Below are 17,304 nucleotides of genomic sequence, written 5' to 3' on the forward strand. Positions count from 1 at the left end.
TTGAGGGGAAGGCTTTACATGTTTCTCAATACAACTTCTTCCAGCTCTAAGCTGGGATAGGGAGTCTGTGGCCCTCCAGAGTGTAGTTGGGCTGCAGCTCACATAAGTCCCAGCCAAGGGAGCCAATGGCCAGGCTTTGTGGAAGTTCCAGTCCAACAGCACGGAGAGGGCCGTAGGCTTCCCCACCCTGGTTTAGAGTGGGACGTGGGGGTGATCAGTAGTTGTACTGAGAAACCTGTAAATCCTTTCCCCACCCAAGCAATTCAGTACCTCTCACTTATCATATCCACATGTGTCGTAAGGTAATTTTTCTTTTTAAAGGAGGAAATTGAGCCTCCTCCATCTCTTAACAATTGTGGCATATAAGGTTCAGCTCCAGACATTACCCAAGCCAAAGTCACATCTCTAAGAAAAACAGACAAGCACTGCTAAGGACTGTGGGGAGGGTGCTGTTTTTCTGGACTTTCAAAAAACATTAGATTTTTCTGTGGTGTAAAAAGTCAGAAATCCAGGGGATATGAAGGATGGTATTATACATGCCACATTTAAAAAGTGCAGTTATTCCACACAAATGCTTGGTGTGGAAGCAGCACATGGAAATGGTGCAAATGCTTATTGAACATGGTATTCTTTGTATGTTTCTTTCTGAACTATTAAAATTGAGCAGAGTCCTTCCTTTTTTTTAAAAAAAAACAATTTTCTTTTCCTAGCACTGGCTAGACCATTCAAAACCCATTAAGAAGCAAATCAAAAGTAAGTATGGTGAACCTAAATCTTGAGTCATTGCTAAATATTTCATATTTTTCAAATTACAGATTTACGTTGCCCACTATTTGCCATGTTGCTCACTAGTTGAAAGGTGTTTGTGTGAGATCCCTAAGCACCCCCCCCCCCCGATACTGCCTCTTTCAGTAGTTTTCTCTTGATCAGATTAATGATATGCTATTTGGTAGTTCCCCATCTGGGACCACAATGCAGAGCTGATGAAACTAAGCAGGTATGAACTTGATCACCATCCCCCAGGAGCTCATAATTAAGTTTGATAAGGGCTTTCAGACTGCTTTCTGATAAGCAAGAATGCAAACTTCTGATTGGCTTCGCTGATCTGAGCACCTAGATCCCGAGTGTGCACTCTCAATTCACCGTGTTTTTCGCTCTATAAGACGCACCAGACCACAAGACGCACCTAGTTTTTGGAGGAGGAAAACAAGAAAAAATATATTCTGAATCTCAGAAGCCAGAACAGCAAGAGGGATCACTGCGCAGTGAAAGCAGCAATCCCTCTTGCTGTTCTGGCTTCTGGGATAGCGGCGCAGCCTGCATTCGCTCCATAAGACGCACACACACATTTCCCCTTACTTTTTAGGAGGGAAAAAGTGAGTCTTATAGAGCAAAAAATACGGTAAATCATAAGAAGTGCCTGGTTGAATCAAGCTAATCCCTGGACTAGCAATTGACTGGTAGTTCTGTAGTGAAGTGCAGTCATCCTTTAGTCCACCTCTGCTCTTCTTACTCCGTATTTACTGAGCATTTGATATGTCCTGTCTCTCTGTGCTCTGTTGATAGTTAGTTGAATGTGGAAGTGGAGTGAATATACACCGGAAGAGTAATTTATATGCAATGTAAATGTGCACTTAGATGAGCCCCTTAAATAAAAAAATTACACTGCTTTTTAGAGCACATTACCAGACATAAATTTTCCATAAAAGCATTTACGATAGAGTACCTACCTAAGTCTCCCAGTTGAAGTGTATTTCAACCAGTGATGTTCATGATCTATATTTCTTCTCCTTTAGCTCTTACACCCATGGCCCATTCTGTCCGCCATTGTTCGTTTCCTACTTTCTCTGCCCATTCTGCCTTCAGTGTTGCCCTTTCCTTAAGCACCCCTCGGCATTTCTGCTTCAAGCTGTTGCCTCCTCCACTCCACCTGTCCTTTTCTTAAGATAAAACAAGATGTAATAGTAGCAACCCAACTTACTTGGAGTCCACTTTTGCAGAAGTGCTTTACTGCCGCCTGAAATTTCACCATATCTCCAATTTTAATCCACTTTTTAAAATAAAAGTTTTCCTGAAATTTGCCAGGCTTAATCCACTCTGTTTGAAGAGGCAATTTTTCGATTTATAGTCAAGGAAGGGAGAGAGAGGGAGCTTCAGATTTAATGGATCAGATTGCGATGACTAGTGAAAGGAATGGCAGAGTGGATCTGAATCAGAGGGGCTGCTTCCCAACGCTACTAAGGCAGCTTTTTGGCTCTCCCAGCAAATCTGTGATGAACCAAACACAGCTGCCCCCATTACATCTGGTTCAGCTCTCCTGTTTCTCTGGTGCTGCCTGGACTCCCCTCTCCTGCTTAGTCTGTCTGTGGCAGCATCACTGCTGGGCCTTTGTGACATCAGCCCTGCTCACGCCAAAGGCTTCAGCACTTTCACAAAATACCTTCGTTCGTTGTAATAGAGTATTGTATGAGTTACTGCACGGCTTCTGGCTTTTAACATTTAAAAACATTTCTTCATCTAGTTGGGCCACCATATACGTTGCACTTTCGAATCAAATACTATTCATCGGAGCCAAACAACCTCCATGAGGAATTCACAAGGTAGGAAGTGATTTTGAGTTGCAACCCAAACACCTGGAAAGGAGGGTAGAGTTGAGGGTAAATTTGGGGTTGGTTTATTAACCAGGGTGGATAAAAATCAATGGTTTGTTGTTGGTTTTTTTTTTTAAAAAAAAAAAAGATGAAAAAAATGATTTAAAAAAAAATTAAATCAGATTTTTTAAAATAAAATGCTTTTGGGGGGAAATATTTCTAAAGAAAATATTTCTATTTTCTATTTAAGTTACATTATAGTTCAAAGGCTATACATCAGGAAATAAGGATTTGTTCCTAATTATGTAGCATGAGGCTTTACATGCGGTGTTTAAATTTTTTGGTAAATGAATTCCATTAATCCATTCACAATGTCATGCTCTTCCAGAGGCTTCTGTAAGATTATTTGGGGCAGTTTTTCTAAGAAGAAGATATTATCACAGATGCTTGTTTTTGCAGCTCTCAAAAGTGTGAATTTGTGTCTGCAAAGATAACATGCCTTTTCTTCACAGGAAAAATGTTATAAAATAAACATACAGTGCTGAGGAGAAAACCTTAATCCCATTGTTCCTTTGCAAATTTATATACACAGAACCAAGCCCTTGCCTCTGAAAGGCTAAGTTCCAAGAGGTTCAGTGAATGGATTGTTTGGAGTGGAATTAGCTAAGTGTGAAGCAGTGAAAATGAAAGTGCAGCCTTGTGAGCAGAATATTCCACAAGTCTGTGGATCTTTGTGTAATAATTGTGCAAGTCAGTTGCATATCTGTGCATCTCAGACTTGAGGCAAGTGCTGAAGGCTCTTTAGGGCTGGCAGCCTCTTCCCAATCCCACTGGGTCCCAACAACTGCACTCACACCTAACTGTACAGAATAGGCACCTGAATGCAGAAGCAAATCCAAAGGGGTGGAAATAATAACTGGGATCTGGAAGTCCTTGAAGTGCTTGCAGGTCAACTAAGAAGAGTCCACTGCTTCCAGGCCCTTCTTCCCAGGGCTGGCCTGATACTGTCCAAACAATAAAGTCTCTCACCACATCAGTTAACAAAAATGGATACATATGCTGTAATATTATTGTTTTAGTTAAATAAATTGTTTAAATAGTTATTAAGGAAATGATTATTTTTCTCCTTCCAATAAAGTGCAGGAGAAAAGTTGTCCAAATATAAACAGTTATGAAACCTCACAGTAATTTCATAATTATGTATTTCTAATTGTATAACCAAATCAGTAATTTTTGATATAACTGTAAAAACTACTTAGAAAATTTATTATTCCAAAAATGAAACCTTCATCAGGTTGTAAATATTAAGATTATACCAGCAAGAATGAATCTTTCTGGGGGGAAAAATGATTTAAATAAAGTCTTACTGACTAGAGATTTAAATCATTATTTAAATTGTGATTTAAATCAATCTTTTGCATTCTTATTGAGTTTGGTGTCTGTCGGGACCATGTTCACGGAAAATTGACAGAATTTAGCAATGGTTAAAAAAATTCTGTGCTTAAGTGACTATCTTCAGAATATCAAGGACTGATTTTGTCTTAACTGTGGTTAAGCTTCATTCTAGTACCTTCTTTCTCCCTGGTTTATCTGTGACACTAGACTCCATGTTCATTAAACGTAGACACTGGGAATAACTAACCACTGCCAACAGCTAAGGAGGGCAGCTCTCAGATCTCCTTATCTTTCACACGGCTAAAGGATGCTGGGTCACTGTCTGTATCAAGAGAGTCTTATAAAGCAGCTGGTATCCAGTTTCTTATAAGATTTTGACTTATTCTTTCCTATATAGTCTCTGGAAAACACATACAAGGTGATGTCTTGTCCTTCCTGCATTCTGTAATTCTAAAACTGGAGGCTTAATTTTGTCAGAGGTTGGTTTGGATGGGATGGTGCTGTTGCATCTCATGGCAGGGAGCAAGGATCACACTTGTCAGGTAGGAAGGGTCCCTCTTTAAACAGATGGTGCTTTAGTTCATATCACACACTCGCTCTCATCTCCCCGAGAGAGGAAAATAACCTGACTGATGGGTTTTCTGTCTGTCTTCTCCAAAGACAGGTAATCCACCCCACCCTGGTCTGGAGTCCAAACCATGAGAGAAGCATCTAGGAGTGGCATTTTCAGGTCAGGTCATGTTGGAAAAGGTGATACAGTAGCATTCTCCCTACCTAGCTTCCTTGTGCCTTGACTTTTTCCTCACTAGTTCCATTATAGTACACTGAGATGTCTCCTAGGTTCTGGTTCCTTATAAGAAAACTTGGATACCTCTTGCCTTACCCAGCATCCCCTACTCCTGCAAAAGCTGTCAGGGTTTGAGAGTTGTCCTCTTGATTCACCTGGAATGAGAAGCCCCTGGCTCATCTCCTGTGAAAGGGGTAGCAGCAGCAGCTGGCATGGCTTGGTTGTTCATTCTTCTCTGAGGCCTAGCTAGCTAGAGTCTAAGTGGCCCAAACAGAAACCCACCTCTCCCTATTCACTTACCCAGAGACCCAGCAAGTGAGCAGGCAATGCAGCAGATGGTTGGACACAATCTCCTCTTTCCCCACCTTCGCCTGATGTGTACCTTCTTTTTCAGGAGTGTGGGTAAATATTTCTTACTTCTTCCTCAGAGCCTGGCTATGTTCGGTTTCTGGAAGAGAAGGGAGGGCCAGATTTGGCATAGCAGGCCTTTCCTTACTCTTCCTTTGACCAAGCCAGTAACTTCATTGTTGGATGAGTAGGGCAGAGTGGGAATGAGGAAAGAGCTGCAGTGCTATGTTCCTAAACCTGTCAAATTTGATGAACATTTAGCTTTAGGTATATGCAAGTTCCTAACGTTCTGTCACACTGTAGCACGACCAAAAAAAGCAGAGGAGTGAGAGGTGAGGAACTTCCAGATGTTGCTAGACTCCAACTTCTACCATCCTTAACCATTGACTATGCTGGCTGGGACTGGTGGGAGCTGGAGACCCATGATATCTTAACAGCCACAGGTTCTCCATCCTTGAGCTTTGCCAATAACAGTGGGCTCTGTCACCAATGACTGCCATTGAATTCTGTGGAGCAAAGTAAATAAACTGCTATCTGGGACACACCTGAAAGGTGGGGGGTAAAGCCTGGGCCCTTGAAATACGGTACAGAGTCACTTTCTCTGCATGCAGATAACCTGTCACAGTGGCTGGCATTTCACTAGTCAAATGATAAAATAAATTGTGTGCTATTATGGTGAACTGGGGTTCTGTAGTTGGACTTCACAGCTTTGGGGATACTGGAGGCTGCTGAATCTCCTCAACATCTGCTGGAATACTAGGAAAGGGGTGCTTTCTTTTGGCCTTAAAGTTTATATAACTAATTCATACCTAACAAGGTCAGTAAGAAACATCCATGAGTGGAATACGTTCTGGTTATGGTTCTTGTATGGAACATACAAATCTTCCAGAAGTCATGGAATGCAGGCAGTTCACACACTACTCTGAAATAATACATTTGGTTTTATTTGAAGTGCTTTTGGTGTGGGTATGAGAACTGTTGCTAGGACCTTTTTAAAAAGTTGTGATCCAAAAGGGTTTTATTGTTTCACAGGGTGGGGAACTCTTGGGAAACATGATTGATCTTTTTTCTTTTTCTTGTGTATTTGCTAGGTACCTGTTTGTATTACAGCTGCGGCAAGATGTTCTTTCGGGAAAGTACGTTCCTATTTTTCTTTTCGTATTTCTTGAACCCGAGTCCCGTTTTTCAGGAGGAGATGCCCAAAGTAAAGTGTATCAATTGAAAGCTTAAACCTAATAAGAGGGAACTCAAATTCTTAATCACTCAAAGCCCTATCATCACCTGACGTAACATTTCATTAAGTAATAAAATAAGGGTGGCTAATCTTTGTTCCTCCAGATGTTGCTGCATTCCAATGCCCATCACCCCTGATGTCCATGCAGACGGGCTGTCTGAGTCCAGTAACATCTGGGAGCCCTGAGTTAGCCCACCTATGCAAAAACACTTCAAGTCACTTGACAAGAGTGAAGAACCTGCTGTGGGACTCTGTCATTCTCAACAGGCATGGCCAATGACCAGGGGTGATGGGAACAGAAGACAAAAGTGTTCCATCTTCCTCTTCTGGTGTGTCTGTATGTGTCTATGTTAAGTACCTTCCCACACTCAGGTGACACTAATCTGAGCTAAGATGAAAGGAAGGTTTGCACATCACTGCTCTGCATATTGGGGAGCGGGTGGCGCTGTGGTCTAAACCACTGAGCCTCTTGGGCTTGCTGATTGGAAGGTTGGCAGTTCGAATCCGCACGACGGGGTGAGCTCCTGTTGCTCTGTCCCAGGTCCTGCCAACCTAGCAGTTCAAAAGCACGCTGGCACAAGTAGATAAATAGGAACTGCTGCAGTGGGAAGGGCAACAGCTTTTCTGGGTGATCTGGTTTCCTTCATGGTGCCCCATTGCACCCGAAGCAGTTTAGTCCTGCTGGCCACATGATCTGGAAAGCTGTCTGTGGACAAATGCGGCTCGCTCGGCCTGAAAGCGAGATGAGAGCCACAAGCCCATAGTCACTTTTGACTGGACTTAACCGTCCAAGGGTCCTTTATCTTTTTGACCTTTATATTGGGGGGCTTGTTATTGTTATTATTATTAATTTAATTTATATACTGCCCTATACCTGGAGGTCTCAGGGCGGTTGACAGAATAAAATCAAAATATAAACCAACAAAATACATAATCAAAATGAAAACAACAACCCAATAACTCCACCCCCAAAACCCACATTTTGAAAGGACATAGGATCCTCACAACATTTAAAAGTATGGCAATGAACAAACCTGGACAAGGGCCTCTTGTTGGAAAGACCATGATCTCAGAAATGTCTGCAGCAATATTTATTGGCAGCCAAATTGGCTGAGTGCCTTTCTGATACAAAGACAAAAATAGCTTTGAAAAAAGAGTGGAAGGGGGGAATTAGCTTTGGTTATTGAGCAGATGTAAGACTAGGGCTTCATCTTCTACAAGGGAAAAGCCTGTCCTCTTTGCTGAGTTTCATATTCTTTCTTCTGGGTGCTGTTTCCACTGATGCGCTTCCACCAGAACGTGGCTTGTCCACCCCAGGGCCACTGTGGCTTTCTGGATCAGCCTCTTGATCAGAGTCTGTGTTTGCATGGATGCATGGATGAGAGAGCTTTATTTCAACAGCAAAGACTATATCATGAAGGCTATCTAATAATAATAGAAATATGTTTTTACTTCCATCTTTCCACTAAAAAAGCCCTCAAGCCAGCTTGCAAACACAGTTAATAAAATATAAAAATGCAAACAATAACTAAGATAAATTTGAAAACCATAAGAAAATACCAAAAAAAAAAAAAAAGAAAAGAAAGAAAAGAAAGAAAGAAATGCAGGGAAAAAACAGTTATGGCCAGTAAATATTAATTGCTATTACATGCTTAAGCAAACAGGACCAAATTATTCTGGCCTCTAAAAGGTGCTGTTGGTTTGCTTGGGGAAGGGCTATTGCCTGTCAGGGGCTGGACTCAGGGGGGCCACCCCTTCCTCCTGAACCCTCTCGAGAACAGGAGGACAGTATAGATTTAGAACTGTGGTTTGCAGGAGGACATAGTTCAGAGACTGCAGAGGGGGAAAGCTGGGAAAAATTGGGAGAGGAACAACAGAAAGAAGAAACACTGGGGCAGAGACAGCTGACAGACTCCGTGTCTTTGGAGAGCATTCCTGAGCCCTCCTCTCCCAGGCCTAGGCGTGCATTGAGGGTAGGAGAGGAGAAAGCTCAAGGGCAGAAAGCTCAGCTTAGCCAGCATAGGAATGACACAGGATAAGAGAGACAGAGGGGGTTGGGCTTTACTCGGAGCAACGCCATTATAGAATAAGGACTACATTCCTTTGTCTCTCTCTGTGAATACGGAATAAATCACGTGGTAAGGACTCTTCGTGTTTATCTGCTTTTTGGCTGCCACCGAGGAAGGGACAAGATTCCCTGAACCTTGATGTTGCCAGAGGAAAGGTATGCTTTCTGGAAGCCGTGCCCCCGCCAACTGTTTGAAGGAGGTAGCAGCTTGGCAAGAGCCTCAGATGAAGATCTGAGTTGACAGACCAGTTCAAGGGAGGAGAAAGCAGTTGTAGAGTGCAAGTGAAACTTTGTCTCTCTGTGTTACGGTCAACATGAATAGCAGATGTCATCCCAAATGGAGCCTTTACTACAAGTCTCTGCTCCAAAATGTATTTTTGAAAAGGAAGTGATACCTTTAAAAAAAGCCAGTGGAAGTTTAACTGGTTTCCACCTGTATCTGATAAAAGTGGAGAGTTTTGCAGAGTGATCCTGAGTGTATTTATTCCCATTCTGCCCTGCATGCAATCCTAAGCTAGTCTATTCAGAAGCAAATCCTGCTGAATTCAGTGGGAATTACTCCTAGGTAAGTATGTTTAGGATTGCAGTGCACCTTTCTCCCTTGTAAGAGCTCATTCATACTTTCCTTTGCTCCACGTTTCTAGGCACAGGGCCAGGCTTTCCAGGTCTGTGTCTGAGGGGTTTTGGTGTTTTTTTTGGTCCCAGCACTTTCCCCAGGAAAACCCACGCTTTACCACTTAATTGGAGCAAATGGCAATTTGGTTTTCTGCCGTTTGTTCTGATTCAGTGGCAAAATGCAGTTTTGCCAGTGGAAAGCTTGGACCTGTGGCTAGAAGGCATGGATGAGCCCCAGGTGCTAAGGATTGCAGCCTTGGTCAACAAGAGAGAGCCTTTCTCTGTAGAGTCCTTGGGGGAAAGTTTATCTTTCATCATGAGCTTTTGAAAGGGACCCTTTTTGACTGGTTAATTGTTACATGGAGTGTGTAAAATCCTTTGAGCGACTTCCTTCTTCCTCATGGAAATAAAGTAACATGCTATATTTGCAGCTAATAGTAAGTATTTCACCTTTCGTTTTGAAAGGGCATGAGAAGCTCTTACATGCTAAGATTAGGCTTGGCAGTGGTTACACTGTTATGCATGTAATTAATAATAATAATAATAAATTTTATTTATATCCCGCCCTCCCCAGCCGAAACCGGGCTCAGGGTGGCTAACAACACTGAAGTAGTGCAACATTATAAAAACATTATAAAAATTAATTAAAATCAAAATTTGGTGTGGGGGCAGGGGAGGTCTGAATTAACTAGTGTAATAGGAGTTTGCTCTGTTTCCATAGAAGGGAAACATGAATCAGGGACCATTAAGTGGGCTTGGCAAGGCACCCTCACTTCTGATCTGCCAAGTGCAGAATGGGAAAATGGCAAGGCTTGTACCTGCTGTTTAACTAAGCTTGGCTCTACAAGGGTGGTAAATCCGTCTCTGAGTTGTACCCCTCATGTGGCCAAATGATTCTCTACACAGAGCAGTTTCCTGCACATAGAAAATTAGCTTATGGAGACGGCAAGGCCAAAAACTTGCCCCCTTGAATACTAGTTTTCTGTGTGCACAAAGTGGTAATACTCAAGCATAGAGTTAGCACCTCACAAGGTAGTGGAAGGGACGGGGGTGTTGCATGCTCTGGCAGCCACAGCCAAGGCCAGCCAAAAATTATTTAAGCATTTCCATACTCCATGGATATGGAGTTCATGGATATGGCATTTTAACATTGCAGGAGAATTCATAAAAGGTTTTTAAAAATGGTTTCCCTTGTAACTACTGTAATTGGATTGTGTATCAAATTGTTTGCAGTTGGCCACCTTGAATGTCATTTAAGAGAAATAATATGAAATATTTTAATTAATAAATAATAATGTTGAGTTTAATTGATGGAGGGGAGGGGGGCTTCTTTGTGAGGGATTATTGTTGTTTACTGAAATATTTGTATCTTTCTTTACAGATTGAAATGCCCTTATGAAACAGCTGTAGAACTCGCTGCTTTGTGTCTCCAAGGTATGTCCCAGTGTTGGTTGCTCATTCACATATGGCTGCCAAAGGCCACGTGTCAGAGCTATGATGGTGCCTGGAACTGCTGCAGACAGAGTAGACCTACATACTGCCTGTTTGAACTTTACTTGAACTGAACTTTAAGGGGGGGGGGGGGGAGTAATAGGCTCCGTAGTTCTTGTCTTCCAAGAGAAGGCAGTCTTTCTCTTTCCCAGTAGCCTTTGCCTGTCAGAAAGTCTGATGGAAACTCTTCTGCAGCCTGTGAAAACTCTCCCATAGTTGCACGTTAATTGCTGACAGGGGACTGACAGCTAAAACTCATGTATGTATGTTAGGCTTCAGTTCCTGTCCCAAATCGCTAACCATGTTTCTATGAAATAATGCTTTCACAGAAATAGTAAATGACTTGGTTGTAATACTTAAATTTGTTCATTTGAAATAATCTGAATTGGCTAAGTGGAAACAAGAGAGGAGAATACATATATATACAGTGAGGGGGGAAAGTATTTGATCCCCTGCTAAATTTGCCCATTTGCCCTCTGATGAAGAAATGACCAGTCCATAACTTTAATGGTCATCATCATCATTAATCTTTATTACGGTCCAGAGACCCAACAAATCATTACAAAGCAATACACAATTCATACAGCCTACCTCCAGGTTAAACAAGCATTTTGTTTAGAATATAGGGAAACTTTAATGGTAGGTTTATTGTAGCTGTGAGAGACAGAGTAACAACAGGAAAACCCCCCAGAAACCCAGAAGACAAAGTCAGAGAGTGATGTGCATTATGATGGGTGAAATACGTATTTGATCCCCTATCAACCAGCCAGATATCAGGCTACCTGGTATCTTCACTGTATGTAACGAACTTAGATTAGAAGCACCTGCTGTAAGGGAGAGGTCTTACCTGTAATCCCAGCTCGTTACAGTACCTGTACAAAAGACACCTGTCGACAGAAGCAATCAATCCAGCAGATTCCAAAGTAGCCATCATGAGCAAGACCAAAGAGCTGTCCAAGGATGTCAGGGACAAGATTGTAGACCTGCCCATGGTTGGACTGGGCTACAGGACTATTGCCAAGCAGCTTGGTGAGAAGGTGGCAACAGTTGGTGCAATAATTTGCAAACGGAAGAATCACAAAATAATTGTCAACCTCCCTCGGTCTGGGGCTCCATGCAAGATCTCATCTCGTGGAGTTGCAATGATTAGGAGAACGGTGATGAAGCAGCCCAGAACTTCATGGGGGGAACTTGTCGATGATCTCAGGGCAGCTGGGACCATAGTCACCATGAAAACAGTTGGTAACACACTACGCCGTGAAGGACAGAGATCTTGCAGAGCCCACAAGGTCCCCCTGCTCAAGACAGCACATGGACAGGCCCATCTGCAGTTTGCCAGTGCACATCTGAATGACCCAGAGGAGAACTGGGTGAAAGTGTTGCGGTCAGATGAGACCAAAGTCGAGCTCTTTGGCATCAACTCAACTCGCCATGTTTGGAGGAGGAGGAATGCTGCCTACGACCCCAAGAACACCATCCCCACCGTCAAACATGGAGGGGGACATATTATGCTTTCGGGGTGTTTTTCTGCTAAGGGGACAGGACACCTTCACCGCATCGAAGGGACGAAGGACGGGACCATGTATTGTCAAATCTTGGGTGAGCACCTCCTTCCCTCAGCCAAGGCATTGAAAATGGGTCGAGGATGGGTATTCCAGCATGACAATGACCCAAAACGCACGGCCAACGCAACAAAGGAGTGGCTCAAGAAGAAGCACATTAAGGTCCTGGAGTGGCCTAGCCAGTCTCCAAACCTTAATCCCATCGAAAATCAGTGGAGAGAGCTGAAGGTTCGAAATCTTACTGACTTGGAGAGGATCTGCAAAGAGGAGTGGGACAAAATACCTCCTGAGATGTGTGCAAACCTGGTGGCCACCTACAAGAAATGTCTGACCTCTGTAATTGCCAACAACGGTTTTGCCACCAAGTACTAAGTCATCTTTTGCAAAGGGATCAAATACTTATTCCACTCATTATAATGGGCAAATTTATAGCAAGCATCAAATACTCTCCCCCCCCCCCACTGTACAATGCCAATAACTGTTGGGATAAAGAATGAATCTTGCTACCAAGGAAATTAAGAAATGATCTGTTCATAAAATGCAGTTGTTCTAGAGATCTTTCAAATAAGAGAAAAATGTGATGTTCTTCAAATGTGATGTTGCTCTTTTACATTCTCTCCCCGCCTCTTGAAAAGAGATCCGTGCATTCAAAAAATGTGTAAAGTATAATTTTATATGTTTTGTTTCCCAGAGTGATGCCTTTAACAAGCTGATCCCTTCTTATCTGATTGTTCAATACTTCCATCACCAAGATAAATATCAGTGGAGACAGTGGGCAGCCCTGTCTGGTTCCCTTGTTTATTTTGCACTCCTCAGTAATTCTTCCGTTGATGACCCAGACACGCCCAGCACAGCACCCAGCAGGGGCGCCCCTTGGCACCTGTGCATTTGGTACACAGCTCTTTCGTACAAGGGGGTGGGATCCAAATCAACTCGTGTGTGCAAGGTTGAATGCTCAGCTGGTGTGACTTGGCTCCTGGGCACGAGCAGCAGGGAGCCTGGTGACTGAGAGCAAAGCTGCTCCCTCCCTTAGCATTTGAGGGATGTTCTTCCTTAGGGCAAGAGGTTGTTCCGCTTAATCTAATGGCTTTTTTCCAGTGAAATTATTTATTATATATATGCTCTTAATACTCATAATAAATCCAGGAGTACTCAGTGAATTTGTGTTACAAATCTGAGTAATACCTTTTCCCACAGACCAGAATATCTATATGCTAACTTTCTCTGTTGCTTATTGCTCTCTTGCTCTGAATTTGTTTAAGCTGGAAAACTTAAACGGAGGTGTTTTCTAATAACGTCATAGCTTGGAAAAGATAGTAGTGTTTATAATCTACTTCGATGTGATATCTTATTTGGAATTTCCAATTTTTGACAGCTGAGCTTGGCGAATGTGAGCTCCCTGAACACACTCCAGAACTTGTTTCAGAATTCCTATTTACTCCTAATCAAACTGAAGCAATGGAATTTGAAATCTTTCAGAAGTGGAAAGAATTCAGGTATGGTGGGAAGATACCTGATTTTATCTGCAATTTAGCATGTGATGAGAGAGAGAGAGAAAGAGAGAGACCAGCAAAGAAGTGAATTGAGCTCTCTGTCAGAACTGGCCCCACCACTATCACTGGAGAAACAAGAAGCGGCTGCAGTTTCTGCTTCCAGCAAGATCACGCCAGTGCCTTCAACTGTGCAACCCCAATAAGAAAGGCTGTGGCGGAGGGGCGGTGGTGAAGATGGCACCTTCCCATTTTGCCTCAGGTGGTGAAACGGGATGGGCCATCCCTGCCAGGAGGGAGAGGGACAAGGTGGTGGGGAGGTCAGTGTGGTGCGGGCACACTGGCAAAGCCAATTTGGTGCTAGTGTTCCCACACTCATCTCCCCACTGCTTCGTCCACCTCCCACCCAGCAAATGGGAAGGTGTTGCTACAGCTACATTCCACTAGATAAACAGCTTCTGGTCTCTGTAGTAAGACATGCAAAGGGCTTGTCCACACCTCCGCTTGTCCCATGCCTAGACAGCATGGGTCTGCTTGACCCACGGTTTTCTGCTTGACCCACACTTTCTAGGCCCGAGTCCAAGCCTTTCCCCCCTTGCTCCTCTCCTTTCCCAGGGAAAACCTGCTCTTTAGCTCTAAATGAGAGCAAATGTCAATCTGGGAAAATACTAGAATTGCCATTTGCTCTGACGGAGGGCTGAAGAGCAGTTTCTCCCAAAGGAAAGCATCGGGACCAGAGGAAGTGTGAATAAACCCAAAACTGAATCTCTAAGGCTTGGTGGAAGGAAAGAAGCAATACTTCTGATTACGAACTGTTTTTCTCCCTTTCCTTTTCCTAGGGGAAAGAGCCCAGCACAGGCAGAAATGTGCTACTTGAACAAAGCCAAATGGCTAGAAATGTATGGGGTGGATATGCATGTGGTGAAGGTAAGAGTGCTCCCTGCAATTTCTTTAGGCAGAGGGCGAGAACAAGGTTCACCGTGTGGCTCTAAGACATTGGGCTTAAAAGAAACTTTTTTCACCTGTTTCACTTTCTGAATGTGCATCTTGCAGATGATTTTTTGTGTTTGATATAACATCATTTGTTTGCTTGTAGGGAAGAGATGGCTGTGACTATGCTCTTGGGTTGACACCAACAGGGATCTTGATCTTTGAAGGGGCAAACAAAATAGGTTTGTTTTTTTGGTGAGTAATTCCTACTTACACTTACTGTTATTCAATACTAATCTCTCCCCACCCCCTAAAAAAAGGGAGAGATTGACACACACACCCCAGCTCTTCAGATTAGCATGATAATAATAAAACAGCATTTATATATAAATATGTTACATAATGTTTTGTTTCTCTTGAGAATTAACCGTTTATGTCATCTGTCTTCTATGTGACCAGGCCTAAAATCACTAAAATGGACTTCAAAAAGAGCAAGCTGACCCTTGTGGTGGTCGAAGATGATGATCAGGTAAGGAACCCAACTTAGTAATATCCAGAGTCCCAGGAGTTCAGCAGTTGACCCTGAGAGATTCAGCACATTGACAGTCCAAGCTTTCTTTCTGTGACATTGGTTGGCGAGCTGATTACATGAAAACTTACAAGGCTTCCATTTTTTGTCTTTCAGGGTAGAGAGCAAGAGCACACATTTGTTTTCAGATTAGACAATGCTAAAACGTGCAAGCATCTCTGGAAATGTGCTGTGGAGCACCATGCCTTCTTTCGGTTGCGCACGCCTGCAAACAGTAAATCTAGCCGGTCAGATTTCATCAGGCTGGGATCCCGCTTTCGATTCAGGTACCTAGTTGCATATGCACCCTTGCAAATGAGGCCACAGAAGCTGCTAAGTCACAAAAATTTGGCTTGTTTGTGTGCTTGTTTTAACAGGAGTCTCTCTCCTGCCAGACACATTGGCAGTCTTGGATAAGTAGGGATGGTGTCTGGTTCCTTCTAGCAATTGGAGAGGGTGAACCTGAGTAGGGGAACGCTCCGGAGGTCCTGGAGGTCTTGGCTTCGCTTCTGCTTTGCAAGGCAGCTCTTTGCACATATTCTGAGGACTCTTTTGAGGATGAGGTTTTTGTAATCTGGTAATTTAGGGTTGCAGGACAGGCACCCCCCCCCCATGTATACACCTATACTCAAAAATCTGCGCTGGGTGCTAATTTGTTACTGGGCCAAGTTCATGCTATTGCTATTGTTCTGTCCAGTTTTGGGTCCAGTTTTCTTAAGGTTGCCTTTCCCCATATGAGCCCATTCGAATCATTTTAGCTGTGGAACTTGTACTTTTACAAGTGACACATGATGTCCATTCTGCATTTGTGAAGTGTTGTTCCTTTAGTGTAGCAGCAGCTGTATCCTTGACAGGTGTCACTCACAGTATAATAAGCAGGCTTATGCAGAATTAATTGGTCAGTTGAGACTCCAATGATTTATCCACTTAAGATTTCTGAAACTGGCTGATAGCCATAATTGTAGCTATATTGATTGCTAGGAAGTGCCCTTGTTGCCTTTAATTTTCTTGGGGAAAGAGATGATTTATGAAGCCACAAATAAATGTAAAATACAGCTGTACTAAGCTAAAGTCTTGGTTTTGCATACAGCATTTATATGACTGTAGGTTTTGTGTTTTGAGGATGGGAGCTGTTAGTGAAGTAAACTAAGGCTGAAAACCTATGCCCTCTCACCTGGAGGAAAACATTGTTGAACTTGCTGGGACTTGCTTCCAAGTAGATTATATAGAAATGCACTGTAAGTCTTCGTTACTTCTTATTTTTTTAAGTGGTCGAACAGAATACCAGGCAACACGTGGATCCAGACTACGCAGAGCCAGTACCTTTGAAAGGAGGCCCAGCAAGCGATACCCATCCCGTAGGCATTCAACTTTCAAAGGTTAGAATTTGCAGCGAACTTGCATGCCATATTCATTAAGCAAATTGCTTAACTAAAATTAGAGCTTATTTTCTCCATTGCATCTCACATACCATAATGGCTTTGTTTCATCACACCATGAAGAAGTGCAAGGGGATGTCCTAAAACAAAGATCCCCTTCCACCTTGTAGTGCTCCTCCCCTCCCAATTATATTTTGTTCATTTTGTTTTGTTTCTGTCAGTTTCCTTTCCCGCACTCATTATTTTTCTAGTTTATTGCTTCTCTGAAGCACTTGAAAAGCCCCAAGTTCAGGCAAGGTACTTCTCTGTGTGTTGTTCATCAAATACAACAGAGGCCTTAAAGAAGTCGACAACACCTACAGTTATGAAGAAGCAGCACTCATGAGACAGACCATAGTTTAGCATGATGAGAGCAAGGCACAGCAAGCCTTCTCCTCCCCTCTTCTCTCACACCTGCGAGGAAGAGCTCAGATTATTTCACTTCTAATTTCCATTAACTACAGTTCAGTATGACACTGGAACCCTAAATTGCGGGTAATGTTAGCTATGGCTTGTTTAAACAAGTCAACTTCATAACCCCTGGTTTGAAGTTTGTTTCAAACGAACCATAGTTAAGATTCATGCTGTGTCTGGATTGAGTGACACAACAAGTTGTGATTAATCTAAGTTGGAAGTGGAAGCTTCTGAACTTCTTGTGGTCTCACCAGAGGATATGAGTGAAGGGTGGAACACAAGTCAGAGGCTCTCTGCAGCTTTTTCTTGTCGTGCTAACCTATGGCATAACGTAACATCTGGACACCACCAACGTCTTTTGAAGGTGGACCCCAAGCATAGCTGCATTAGCTT

At 42.9% G+C, this 17,304-nt stretch overlaps 1 protein-coding gene across 4 annotated transcripts in view; it reads left to right on the top strand.

Moving 5' to 3' along the window:
• Positions 1 to 17,304, top strand: part of LOC309326407 (band 4.1-like protein 4B) — a 144,156-nt gene that overhangs the window by 49,440 nt on the left and 77,412 nt on the right. For all 4 annotated transcript variants that reach the window (XM_081835068.1, XM_081835070.1, XM_081835069.1 and 1 more), the window contains exons 3-12: positions 711 to 753; positions 2,522 to 2,600; positions 6,213 to 6,257; positions 10,420 to 10,472; positions 13,467 to 13,587; positions 14,421 to 14,508; positions 14,678 to 14,766; positions 14,971 to 15,040; positions 15,197 to 15,366; positions 16,349 to 16,458. In XM_081835068.1, the coding sequence (XP_081691194.1) occupies positions 711 to 753; positions 2,522 to 2,600; positions 6,213 to 6,257; positions 10,420 to 10,472; positions 13,467 to 13,587; positions 14,421 to 14,508; positions 14,678 to 14,766; positions 14,971 to 15,040; positions 15,197 to 15,366; positions 16,349 to 16,458 (868 nt within the window). The remainder of the gene's footprint in view (positions 1 to 710; positions 754 to 2,521; positions 2,601 to 6,212; positions 6,258 to 10,419; positions 10,473 to 13,466; positions 13,588 to 14,420; positions 14,509 to 14,677; positions 14,767 to 14,970; positions 15,041 to 15,196; positions 15,367 to 16,348; positions 16,459 to 17,304) is intronic.

This window comes from Podarcis erhardii, assembly GCF_964252035.2.
Source record: "Podarcis erhardii genome assembly, chromosome: 13".
Taxonomy (NCBI): domain Eukaryota; kingdom Metazoa; phylum Chordata; class Lepidosauria; order Squamata; family Lacertidae; genus Podarcis; species Podarcis erhardii.